Source organism: Fulmarus glacialis, unplaced genomic scaffold (assembly GCF_000690835.1).
Source record: "Fulmarus glacialis isolate BGI_N327 unplaced genomic scaffold, ASM69083v1 scaffold13822, whole genome shotgun sequence".
NCBI classification, from domain to species: domain Eukaryota; kingdom Metazoa; phylum Chordata; class Aves; order Procellariiformes; family Procellariidae; genus Fulmarus; species Fulmarus glacialis.
This window is the reverse complement of record NW_009199925.1, coordinates 1,667-14,874: the sequence shown is the minus strand read 5'-3', so window position 1 is coordinate 14,874 and position 13,208 is coordinate 1,667. Positions and strand designations below refer to the sequence as shown.

General features: G+C 39.7%; 1 protein-coding gene across 1 annotated transcript in view; it reads right to left on the bottom strand.

The window, feature by feature from the left end:
- Positions 1 to 7,843, bottom strand: part of PDE3A (phosphodiesterase 3A, cGMP-inhibited) — a 93,382-nt gene extending 85,539 nt beyond the window's left edge. The window contains exon 1 of the mRNA XM_009573417.1: positions 7,796 to 7,843. Within this exon, the coding sequence (XP_009571712.1) occupies positions 7,796 to 7,843 (48 nt within the window). The remainder of the gene's footprint in view (positions 1 to 7,795) is intronic.
- Between the last annotated feature and the right edge of the window lie 5,365 nt (positions 7,844 to 13,208).

The following is a 13,208-nucleotide window of genomic DNA, read 5'->3' as shown; positions in this document are numbered from 1 at the left end:
CCTGTGCCACCCAGCGTAAGGAGCAGTACGAACAGCCAGAGAAATATCTATGTGTTTGAAGCTGAACATCATCTTCCCTCCCTTAGTTTACCTTCAAAAAATCCTTACAGATTCACACTACGCTCAAGTCAACTCCATCTACCTGCATCACTTACTGAGTCTCACTTCTCCCAAAGTGGTAGATGGGTCAGGGAAATTTCTTTTTCTCTTTTAAAACCCTCCAGAGGCATTGAGGGGCTGATGATGGAAAGGATACACAGCTCAGTGCAGTCAAGCACACCTCACACCTAGGTAAGGAATACTTATTTTTCCCAGATACATCATACTGTAACACAGTATGATGCAATGCAACATCAGGGTTAGAGTGATTAAAAGGAAAAGGCAACACTGGAAAAGTAATCTAAATGCACAACAGGGATCCCTTACTGGTCAAATATTTGTTCATAATAAGCCAAGGATCTGCATTTATGTCAGAGGAAGAAGGAAGCCAAGAGGCTGAAATACAGCTTCCCTTTGAAACGACACTAGTCTCCCTACATCTTCTTAACAGAAACAAGATGACAAATGACTCACTTCATAACAAAGCATTTCTTTACCCCTCTTTAACAGGAGATTTAAGAATGCCTGATTGAACTGGATCAATTCAATTCAATTTCAATACAATGAAATTGTATTCATCAACAATGCCTAATTATTTTTATTGTGAATTTTTAATTGTGAATTACCAGAGAATCTGATTCCTTTGAATTCCAGTATTTCAGCTAGTTTAAATGATAGCAAACCAAAGTAGAAGAATAATCTAGGTATCTGTTCAGGGAAAAAAAATATTTCTGAAAGAGGGTTTTTTAAATTTGGCATTCAAAGGTGTAGCAAATTGATATGGTGGGAGATTTAGATTAGAAAAAGTCAAACAAGAAGGCATTATGTTAAAAAAAGACAACACTTAAAAAACAGAAAAAAATTATCAGAGAATATGGTGGATTATTAGTCACTTGAAGCCTTTAAATTAAGACTGGATATATTTAAAAGGCATATTCTTATTAAACCAGAAAACATAGGCCTGATGTGACAGGATGTGACAGCATGATATTTTTTGACTAGTAATATGTCTGAGACCTCTAGATGTTCACAGTCACCCAATTTGGCTTTAAAAATCTACAACTCTATAAAATACGGCATGTAATCTGCCCTTCCCTTCCTCCTCTCAATGAAAAGGGTACAGGAGGATCCTTCTCAAAAACTGGGAAGTATTTCTGTAGTCCTTTCTTTTTTCTCTTGAAGAATTTTCTCCCAAATTGCCTCCTTCCCATCCCTTCACAGTCAACCGCTTTATAAACTGAGTTGGAACATGTAATAAGCTACTACCTCCACTTTCAATATTATTTCTAGAATTATTTCTTCTAGTGTCTTTACATCCCAAGTAAGATATTGAAAAAACCTGCACAAACCCTGGAGTGCCTGGAGCAAGAAGCAGGAAATGTACTAATCGTACTCCCATTTATCACATCTTAGTCCCACTTATGGTGATGATCCTTGCTCCAAACAGCATCCCACAATTTTTATGTTACATCTGGTCTATATCATTTACATCTGCTTTGCTCTCATCCTTGTTAACATACTTGAAATGATGCATCAACCAAGATGATGCTGAAAAAGCTGAGGTTCTGCCAATGAATTACATCTACTTGTAATCAGTGATTTCATACATACATACATACATGTAAGATATGACATGCAACAAAGACATGCACCGAGGAACCCGTCAGCAGTAGACTACACTTTTCCTTAGCCACTCGGTTTAAAATACTCCTAAAACCTTTAGAAAAGTCTCAGTTTTGAGACAGGAAGATTCTGCTGGATACTTAAGTCTGCATTAGTGGGCTGTCATGGCACCTCCACAATCACAAGCACAGGCTCTTGCAAAATTGGCTTTGCCAACATTTTACACTATTCATCATGGAAACGACAGGTAATGATCAGCTGGTTCTCACTGTATGCAGAGGACCCCAACCACCACTGTTAAATCACCGTAAATCTCTTTACAGTGGCATTGTGGCATTGCAAGGGAAGACAGTGACACAACAGATTCACCAGAACACAGTACCTGGTCAGCAGCGGGAATCGACTCCCATCTACGCTTCAGCAAGTACAGAGATTTCCGGCTCATGATTTCAAATCTGCTCTAGAGGTTTTTCCACACTCGAGAAAAAGGCTTCTCCCAAACCACTGTCAAGAACCTTATTTCTGATTCCTGTGCTTCATTGTGTAGATGGCAGAGCTCCCCGAGGCACACAAGTTTTTGCAAGCTGCAAGGTTGAGGCTGGTTACACCCAAGCTTCTCCCGTTTCTCTAAAGCATCCGTCTCCTTATAGTGCCACGCCAAAAGGAATCGGGCGAGACAGTGAAAAGCCTAGCTTTCACTGACGAATTACCTCGCAAAAGCATGAAGTAGGTAGACAACACCAGACGCACTCAATCTGAAAATAGCTGTTGCTTAGGAACTGGAGGGGTAAAATGCAGCACCTCAGATATATAATTGAGAGCTTTTATATTTAAAGAGAATTAAAAACACTGGACCTCTCTGTTTCTCTCCCGATTACCACCCTTTTATAATGTGGAGGAACGATCGCTCGATTCCACTGACTCCTGGGGCTACGCCTACATCTTCAGCAAGCCAAACAAGTCTTGATGACAGAGCAACAAATAACTCCCACACATTCAAGGTGCCTCGTAAAAACGTGTGCACAAAGCATGCTGTGGGTCCCACCTGAAATATCTTAGGAGTATCTAGTATTATGTTTTAGTAGAATAATTAAAATACAGTTTGCATATTTTTTCTGCAGAGGGATAATATGCCAAGGATGAATTCTGCTAATCACATTTTCTTGTAGCACGTACTGATATTAGAAAAGGGTATGAATATTTTCCCCTCACATGAATGAGATGATGTGGTTTTACAGACTGCATGTGTATATTTGAGAGAGAGAGATTTCTTTAGGTGGGCTAATCATTCCTAAACGTTTAGGAATTCCTTTAACTTGGAACTCAATTTTGAAGTTCCGTGCCTAAATCCTAACCTGTGTTAATTTTAAAAATTAAGCATGGAACATAATGAAATTCACTTTACACTTTCTGCATGATTTCAAATCCAGAGAGTAAGTTCTCTGCATGAAGCATTTACAACAGGAAGTGTTATCTTCAGAGATCAAAAAAAGAAGGGAAAAAAAAAATGAAGAAGTAGGTAGCCAGGAACTCATAGCTCTTTGTAAGGCAACCTATAATTCACTCTAATTACAGCAGCCTTACTAGTATAATTATTCTAAAAGAAAAGGAATCGTACAACATACACACATACATATACATGTGTATGTGTGTAATCTATAAAAAAGTGAGTGCAGTATTGGTGTGGAAGTCAGGAGCAAGTTAAATATTGTAAAGACAGCATTTTACTTGTCCCATTTACATTCTATTGAATTGCAGATACTTATCAGGAGAAAAACTCCTGCAAACAGAAATTCCCATAAGCCTCAGTGTATCTCATCTGACATCCATCACTACCTGTAACTACATCACTTTGCATTTAACTCCCCACATGCAGAAAAGGAACGTATTTTCCAAGTGGGTCATTAAGAAGTATGACATGCACTGTAGTAGTTTCCTCTCATGTTTCAACACATACCTTAGAAAACCTACTAGTTCTTAAAAAAATCTTAACAGAATTAGAGTTTTGTTTAATGAGCCTTGGTAGAATAATTTTATGAGTTTATATGTGGATTTTATATTATGGTAAACCAGTGGTTCCACTTCCTTTTCTCACAAGTGACATTGCTAACATTCACACACATAGGGGGTGGCTTCCTAAGATCTATCTTCCCACTTTCTTCACTTTACTCTATAAGAATTAAAAGATCATGGAAGACTAATAAATTGGCTCCTAATAACATAAGCGTTCCCGAGCAGCGCAGGCTACCACTGGCCGGGAGAGACTTCTCCTCCCAAGTCCCATTTCTTGGTCTTGTGGGGGAGGAAAGCCCCACAGACCTGGGGAAACACCATAACCAACCCTCTGGCAGATCCTGCAGGCAATTGCCAGTCCATCTTTAAATACCTGATGCGTTAGATTTGAAGGAGAAGTATATACCTAACAGATTACTCATCTTAATTTTTAAGCAAGGTCTTGTTCAACAAAAGGTACATTTATTAAGGACACAAATTGGCAACAATGCAACTGAATCACAAAAGGATAAACCAGGTCTTTTCTATTACATGCAAAAATCGGAACCTCCTAAATTTCTCCTAACCTTTCACGGAACTAGTTAAATTAGGTTTAAGACTATTCCTATCAAAGACAGTTTTCAGAGCCATGTAAAAGAGAGAGTCTGAGGCTACAGTGGAATAACTGAGGCTTATTTTCTTTCCCCTAATGAAACTTTTCTTCCTTGCTTCTTGTGACTGGGCACTAGGATACCACATGGTAGTCAGAGAGCTTGGGTCATTTTCTCTTCTCACCCTATTCAAGATCCTTTAACATTTCTGCGGTACATATTGATTGTTAGTTTTACAAGGTTCTTCCAAGATTTATACCAAGTAGCTTTCTAGAAGGTTTGCAGAACACCTATACGCAGCACAAATGAAATAAAAGAGCGCTTACAGGATGAAATTGATTAAAACTATGCACTTCTTTTTAGATGGATTTAGAGGGAAACACCTCACTGCTCTGTCACGGAAACCCTACGTATGCAAATTCTATCCTGTTTTGAAGGAACGCACTCTCGGGCATGAAGTATTTTTTGCTTATTTTGTTAAAAATATAAAATTAAAAGACATTCTGCCTAAGAAAAAAAATAATCAGCAGCAGTCTTCTACATGAAAATCTGATACAGAGTTTTCTAGAATAATGTTTTTAATAATTCAACAATATCCTTCAGGAAGGGTTCAAACGACTGCAGCCTGACCTGCAGAGAATTCCACTGAAGTTCTCCTCACCCCCTTTTTTTTTTAAATACGAAATGGTGGTGGAGTATCTAAAACATCACACAAGGAAGGAACAAAACCGTTCTCAGAAAGATAGAGAAAATTTTTGAATTTATATAGAGTTATCTTCTCAGCCTCTAATGAAACCCAGAGAACTTCATTTATATGTTTAGTAACCAGTTATCTCATTTTGCCCAAGTACCACCTTCCCTAACAGTACCCAAAAAATGGTTTTACTTGCATTCCATATAGATGGGTGTCCTGGTTTCGGCTGGGATAAGGTTAAATTTCTTCCTAGTGCTGTGTTTTGGATTTAGTATGAGGAGAATGTTGATAACACACTGATGTTTTCAGTTGTTGCTAAGTACCCTCCTAGTTCAAGGACAGCTCCCATGCCTACTGACTGAGCTAGGTACACAAGATGGGAGGGAACATAATCAGGACAGCCAGCCCAGCTGGCTAATGGGGTATTCCATACCATGTGACGTCATGCTCAGTATATGAATGGTAGGCGTGACCCAGGAAGTACGGATCGCTACCTGGTTATCGGTCAGCGCGGGTGGTGAGCAATTGCATTGTGCATCACTTATTTTGTATATATTATCATTATCATTATTATTTTCCCTTTTCTGTTCTATTAAACTGTCTTTATCTCAACTGACGAGTTTTCTGCCTGTTCCTCCCCCGTCCAAAGGGGGGGGGGGGAGTGAGTGAGCAGCTGCGTGGTATTTGGCTGCCTGCCAGGTTAAACCACGACAATGGGCGTTTGCAGCAACTGAGTTAATGCCCACGAGACCTCTTCCTTTGAAATTAGGCCATGCCATGCAAGCCCTCCTTATTCCTAGGAAGGGGCGAAAGAGAGAAACCAGGCAATGTATTAATTTCTCTGGAACCCTCCTTGGAAGAAACTGTAGCCTCATGAGAACAAATAATTAAAAAATTCTTTGGCAACTATTTCATCCTGTGAGTTCACTTTCCCAGAAAACTCAAAAGGGATCTATTAAACAGCCCAAGTCCAATTTCCTGCAGCAAGACACATTTTTGATAGTCAACTTGATCAGTCTTACCTTTTAATTTAAAATCTATTTTGACCAGATTGATACCACTTACCTTCCACCTCAATCCCTTTCTCTAACATTTCTTATTGGCTACCTCTAAACCTCCAAAAATGTCTAGCCGACAACAAAAAATCCTTCAAGCACAGAGGCACACAGCCAACAGGATGTATCAGGCATGAGGACTTAGACAGGACTTAGGCCTCCTTCTCTGATGCAACACCAGCGCAGACTTCATATGCACTCCAGCAGTCTCTAAATATTTTGCTGCCATAGGCAAAGTATTAGGACTGTAGGGCATGGTTCAGAACATACAAAAGACTACCCGTATTTTCATATGCATATAAAAATTACATAAAGATTTGCAATAATGCTAGAAAAGTTTAAGAAGACTAAGTCACCTTAAGAGTCCTCCAAGTGACTGCCGCCTTCTCAACAATAGTTTAGAGGAGTCCGATTTACCTTCTACTCTTTGGACCAGAAGAACACAACATGATCAACTAGGACATCAGATGAGGCAGGAGAGATTACGTACTGAACAGGTCTCACCTTATTGGATAGGATTTCCCTGATTTCTGAAGTTCCTCAGTTTCCACTGAAAACTAGCTTTCTTTCCGTTTCTTTTATCTTTTTGAAATGACAGACTGTCACCTGAAAAGATCAGATCTGCAACCCATCTTAAACTGTTTAATGAAATACTGAATTTCCTGCAAACTTCAAGATGGTTTTGAAATGAGAAGCAAGACAGAAGCTTAGAAAACTTCAGAAAAAAAATATAAAATTCTGCAACAGTAAGGGCAAAAAAGCAAAACTTAGTAAATGAAATTTGCATTAAAAATAGTAAATCTTGTCTATTAAAATAAGTAGCAGCTTCCTGATTAACATATGATATTTTCTCATTAAAAAGGCAGGTACACCAGTGATTTTTGCAAGGGGCATTATGAAGGTTAGGCTAGGAACTACCCTACTGAGATTAAGGTTGCAAACATGTAGCTCCGCAGCAGCAGAGCCTGTTTATTATAGATTTAGACATAGATGTTCATATTCATATAAAAACCCTTCACCTGAAGGAAAAGCAATTCCAAAATACCGGAGCCCTAATAATAAGTTTATATATTTTTAACACCAGATGGCAAAGACTGCTTTACCCAAGCAGGAAAATTCCTGAACATCAATATTGGTAGTGATGTCTCCTTTGCAGCAACTGTAATTCTATAGATAATTTAAAAATGTATCGGCATGATGCCATTAATAGTAGTAGCATAACTTCCTTTCAATGATGTGTCAAGAGCAAACCAGTAGCTACACATGGCTTTCCTGCACCTCCCCACAGAGTTCTAACACCACTAGTCCCTTTATTATTGAACAAGGTGAGAGGGCCATCCAAGTTTTACAAGTTTGTCAGGTTTAAAAAAAAAAAAAAACCAAAACACCACAAAACATACATACATTATTTGAAATTGCATTCCTTTGATATCCTGATGGAGACAGCTGAGTAAGAAATGCTTTCTCAATACATCTAATCCATCTTTCTGCTATTGAAAGAAACTTTCTGTTGCATGACTCAGCTCTGTCTGGATCAACTGTTTGGATTACAGCTCAAAAATTGTATTAATGAAAGCTGTCACGGTTTTATGCTTTTTTCCATTGATTCAATCCTGCAAACATTAACAAAATGTTTGTTGCCAATCTCAGATGGAAAACTTGCTTGAATAACTCAAACTTACGAAAAGCCAAAACCAAACACAAAATACTGAGCAACTGACCTGTGAGCCTCTGGGTCCTCGCTTGTGATCCCATTCAGAGTGCCCCATGAGCTGAAAAACAAAGAAAAGCACAGTAAGTGAAAAATCGCACTCATTAGCTTTAACTGAAACATTCACGCTTTTATATCCATTACTCATTTTCTTTGAAAAAACAGGTTTGCTTTTACAATTTATTTCAAACAGCTTTTAGCTTCATAATGAGGGTGAGAAGATTTGAGAGTTGTTACTATAACTTTGTACCTTTACATTCAGAGCCAAAACACATCTACCATCACAACACTGCTCATGCCAATAAAATTCCCACTGCCATAGATTCAGCTTTAGCTAAATGTTTAATACTGATCTGGCAAAAGGAGAGCTGATATATGAATAAGGAGATTATTAAAACCAGGGGACATTTGATTAAATAGCAATGCACATTTTATACCAGGCATGAAAGTTAGCAACAGCTCTAATTCTGTCTCACCACTGAATTATTCTCAGTGTAATAAAAAAGTAAAGGTACACCTTCTAAAGGAAAACAGGTTGGGGTCATTATATTGCAGAGGAAAGCAAAGAGAGAGAGAGTTTAGAGATGATGGGTTCTTGTGGAAATTGAGATTTGTGATGGTATACAGCTTCTCAAGTTAAAGAGAAGGCAAGCATTAATTATAGCCCAATTTCAGCTCTCAAATCCTCTATGCAGCCCCACAGGAGATTGTGTTGTGAGACAAGGGTTCAGACATTGGATGGCACAGATGGGCTCCAGAAAAAATAATTTGTCTCCTCCCATCTTTTTTCTACTGTACTTCATAACTGTATGCTAACACAGGCACTCACTCTCTTTCTTTAAGCAACATACAATTTGCACACAGCAGCCCTTTCCATGTATGTCATGGTGGGGGACAAAAAAAGAGGAGAGAGAGAATACCCAGTACGTTTTAATACTGCTTTATGTATCCAAAGATTACGGGCAAACGTGAACTGCTGACAATAAAGCTATTCTCACACCTGCCTAAAAAGCCCTGGAAAGCACCAGGGAGTGCCCAGACATGGCTCTGGTGGAGCCTGAGCTTTGCAGCACACAGGGCGGCTGCCACTGCTAATCCTGCCTCTGAGCGCTCGGCTGGCATGTGTTCCAGCCTGGGAGCTTGGGGTTTTTTACAGCTACTCGGGGATCTCTTCTGGGTAATGCTTTTTCTTACTCATACGAGCATAGCTTAATGCAAATATAAAAATATGTGAATGAAAGATAGGAGGGTTAATGTGACATGTAATGACTTACAGTCATGAACATTTTCTTGTTCTTTTTTTCCCCCAACATTCCTTCCCAAAGGAAATGCCTTCTCCCAGGTCAGAGGTAGGCAACGAGATTTACAACCTATGTTTTTTTCTTTCGAAACACTCATCCCAGGACAAGAGATTAAAACTACTTCGAAAAATGAGGAAAGTCACATACATCTTCTCCATCAACTGTTCCTATTTACCCTTTCCTTCTCCAAGGGCCCCTTCATTTCTTTATTACTTACGATTACCTAGCCCCATAACTGGAGACACGCTGCACATGCAGATAGGCATCAAAGATCAGAAATGTCACACCATTTTTTTTTACCTGATACAGCCTCACGACTGACCCCCTCATTTTACTGTAGTTATTTCCTTTTTCCATATACTGTTGGTGGAAACACTGGCTGTGCCAGGTTTCCCTGTTTGTTTCTCCATACTGTTATGTTTGCTCATTACTGTATGAAACCGAGCTTTGATGTTTATGAAAGCTGGCCCCTCAGCAAATAACTGGTATGCAGAAGCTACCAAGAGATGCATCTACCAAAGGTTATATGCTTCACAGAACCTCTGCCAAAACCCTCATACCTGTGCTTCCTCCCTGGCTTCTGCCACTCTGGACCAAAAAAACCACTTCAGTTTTAACTCCTCAGCCCCTATGCCTTATGGGGAAGTGGTGCCCGCTTTCTTAATTTACTTGGCTGAAGAAAAATTAATTTAGCATGAGCCTGACCACCTGCGATTCCCAGCATGATAAGGTATGTCTTTACCTACAACTTCCTACCAGTGAAATTAGCACAAAAAATATGCCTGTTATTTCACAGTTAAGAAAAAAGGATTAATGTTGCAGGCCTGGCTATGGTTACTGTGGTTTTCCGGGCTCTACAGACATTTGGCAGCGCATACCACACCCTCAAAACCAAGTGTAGCATAAGATCCCTCCGCCAGGTTTTTCATGCTCTTACCCTCACTGAATCCATAGTTTACTGAAAAGTGAAGGGTTGCTTTACTATCGCACCAAAAATAAGCAACGCAGTTAAAAGTCAAGCTTGGAGTTATTGTTCCCATTAGAGGAGGTACACGGAATGTAGGGATGCTCCAAGTCCAGCCAGTCCCAGGAAACCAGACTGACGTGTGCCAGGGGTGGTTACTTGTGATCACCATCAATCCTCAAGCCCAAATCAAGTCCTCTTAAACATTCTTCTTCTTCAGGCACGGTTTGCCCACCCTGTTCCCTGTTCCCCAGTTACTGCCTGGTGCTTCACATCTCCACACAGAGTTTTTCAGCCGCCGGAGCACTCTCGTGTGCTTCCCCAGCCCCACAGCCAGCCCCTGCTCTGCTCCGCTGCTCCTCCTCCTCCACAGCTTGCAGGTGCCTTTTGGCCCAAGTCCCCCATCTCTGGCCCTGCTCCTCTACCAGGTGTGGGCAATCCTGGGGTGCTCCACAGACTGGATGTTGCAGCAGTAGCTAACGTTACAGTGAAAAATGAGTCCGAAGGCTGTAACTCGTCCTTGCTCCATTCCTCAGCATCTAACTATCAAAATCACTTACAGAAGAGAGGCCAAAGTCACCAGTGAAGCAACCAGTCATAAACACATTGGAACCAACCAAGTGACCCCTTGCTTATTCTGGCACCATTTTATTAGCAAACTGCTAACTCCTCATAGCAAATTACACAACCCGCATTTCATTTAATTTCTCTACAAATGTGCCTTTGTGGAATCAGCCACAGTGTGGAATCAGTGTTTGTATTTTTGCTGATAGATCCATTGCCCCTAGTGTAAAAGAATTTCAGCACAATTGTTCTCTCTTTGTATGTCACGTACTACACCAGGATGCTCTACTGAGTTAACCCTGTGGTTATCACCTGGTAAAATGGTGAGCCCAAGGAAGCAAAGGAAGAGTTCTAGGATGGTAAGAGACCTTGCCAATTCTAGGCAGTTTTCAAGCATGGTAGTAAAATGCATGATCCTATGAAGCCAGCCTTTTCCTCCCATTTTTATAACCTACCAAATCTTACTTGGCTTTAAAATGCATTTCTTCCTCACAATCTAGAAAAGTTTTCATCTCATGCTAGAATGTTCTTAGCCTATTTGCAATGGACGATAGTAACAAAGGAGTGAAGGAGGAAAAAATGAAATAAAAAGTATCTCACATTTACAAAAGAGCCTCAAGCTTTAAGACAGAAGACAGAAAACAAAACTAAAAACAGGTAAAGCAGTTGTAACAAAAACTCTGCCAGGCCAACATCCTACAGAGGAATGATTGCCTTGGTACGACACCCTTTAGCTCAACAAGCCATGCTGTGCTAGACTACTTCTGAACCTGGGAAAGATTTCCTTTGAATGGACAAACAGTAAGTGCTGGAGAACAACATGCAGAAAAGGAGGAAAGCAAGTATGCCTGACCTATTGGGCTACTTGGAAATCACAATTTCCACACGCTTTATAGAAATCAAAAAATGAAGAAAACTGTATTTAAAAAACCCAAACAAACCAACCACAAACACGGAGAAACATAGAGAGTGTGCATAAAGCCACTTGAGTCTGAGTCAACCTTCTGAAATCAGAAAAAAAGAAAAAAATATGTCGTTTAATTGGTTCATGCATGAAAACAGAGATACAGACACAAAAATGCATTTGGAAACAGAGGGATTTATGTTTATCACTAACAGAAGGGTTTGTTCCAGACCCCACCACCTCCTCGAAGAATTACTACGAATAGATTTGGTCCAGAGCGATGGTAAACAGCCTCACACCATCCAATTACTTTTCTTTATCATTCTTGCTGACCAGGCTGCTGAGGCTGAGCATACCAGCAGCAGAAAAGGAGGGATAAACCCCAAATCAAACTCCCACATGGCTTATATGCGTGCAGTCTCTCTCAGAAGGAAAGTATCTACTTTACATTTCATCTAAAACTGATCTGGAAACACAGCTCTGACAGTTTTAACACTTAAAGATGAAGGCAGTTTTCAGCAACAAGAACAACTCTTGCATGTTCAAGAATGCACAAAAACACAGGCTTCACTAAAGCCAACTGGCTCGCTCTCCCTACTAAGTGACTAACAGGTCTCCAGGGAAAACAGCCTCCCCCAGCCCAGCTGAGTGTGAGGACTGTGAATGGAAGAGGAGGCAGGAATGGAGAAGACCCTAATACCAAAATGACAGTCACAAAGAGAAAAAGACAAGTGAAACGGGACTAGCTCGCTCTGAACATGTAGGGTAGTAGCCTGTGCTCTAAAACTCAGGCTTGCACTACAAACATTATGAAGTCTCTAGGCCTCATGGTTGTAAAATCAAATTTTAAATGTAAACCAGATGTTCACTAATGCAATGATACCTGCAAGGGGAGTAAGGAATGGTATAAGAGATGGCCTGCATTAGATATCTGAGATACCCATGCCAAAGTAAAACAAAGACATTTAAAAATTAGCATCTTCAGCTCTCACCTCTCTAAATGCAGTTCTTCTCCTATTTGGTGATTTAATTAAAGCCCCAGCATATGATTACATAATAATCTCAACTTTCATTAAAATTCATGAACCATAATTCTAAACGCCCTGAGTGTTAGAGAACTGCAGGAAAATGTGACCCACACATACCATAAAGGATCTAAATAAATAAAAAGACAGAAGGTAAAGAATGACAATTCAAACCTTTTTAGCTGTTTCTAGGTCTTGTTTTTCCCTTAAATCATCTTTTCTGGCCTAGGTTTTTGATTTTGGCACCCTTAAACCAGCAATACCGCTAACTATGCCATGGCTGAAAAAAAGAAAAAATAAAAAACAACCCAAAAAACAACTCACAGAAATAGAAAAGGCATAATCTTATTATAAGGACCTCCACGATTAGGCACAAGTAGGAAAAAACCCCAACATTTAGAATATCAACAGTCCCATGCATATTCTTAAGAAGGGGAGGGAGTCCTCAGTAGCAGAATGCAACAGCATTTTGACACCACAGGGTTTTTTTTTATTTAAGCAAATAAAACACTCAGCACAGTTTCATTAGAGGGAATGAGCAGATCTTTTCATAGTAAGTACTTAAGAGAATCAAGGAAGCAGTTATACTTAGTGTTTAATAAAAGACTTTAAATCAATTCAGAGCCTATTCTAATTCTTGTCAGATTATAGTCTACTACTCTGGA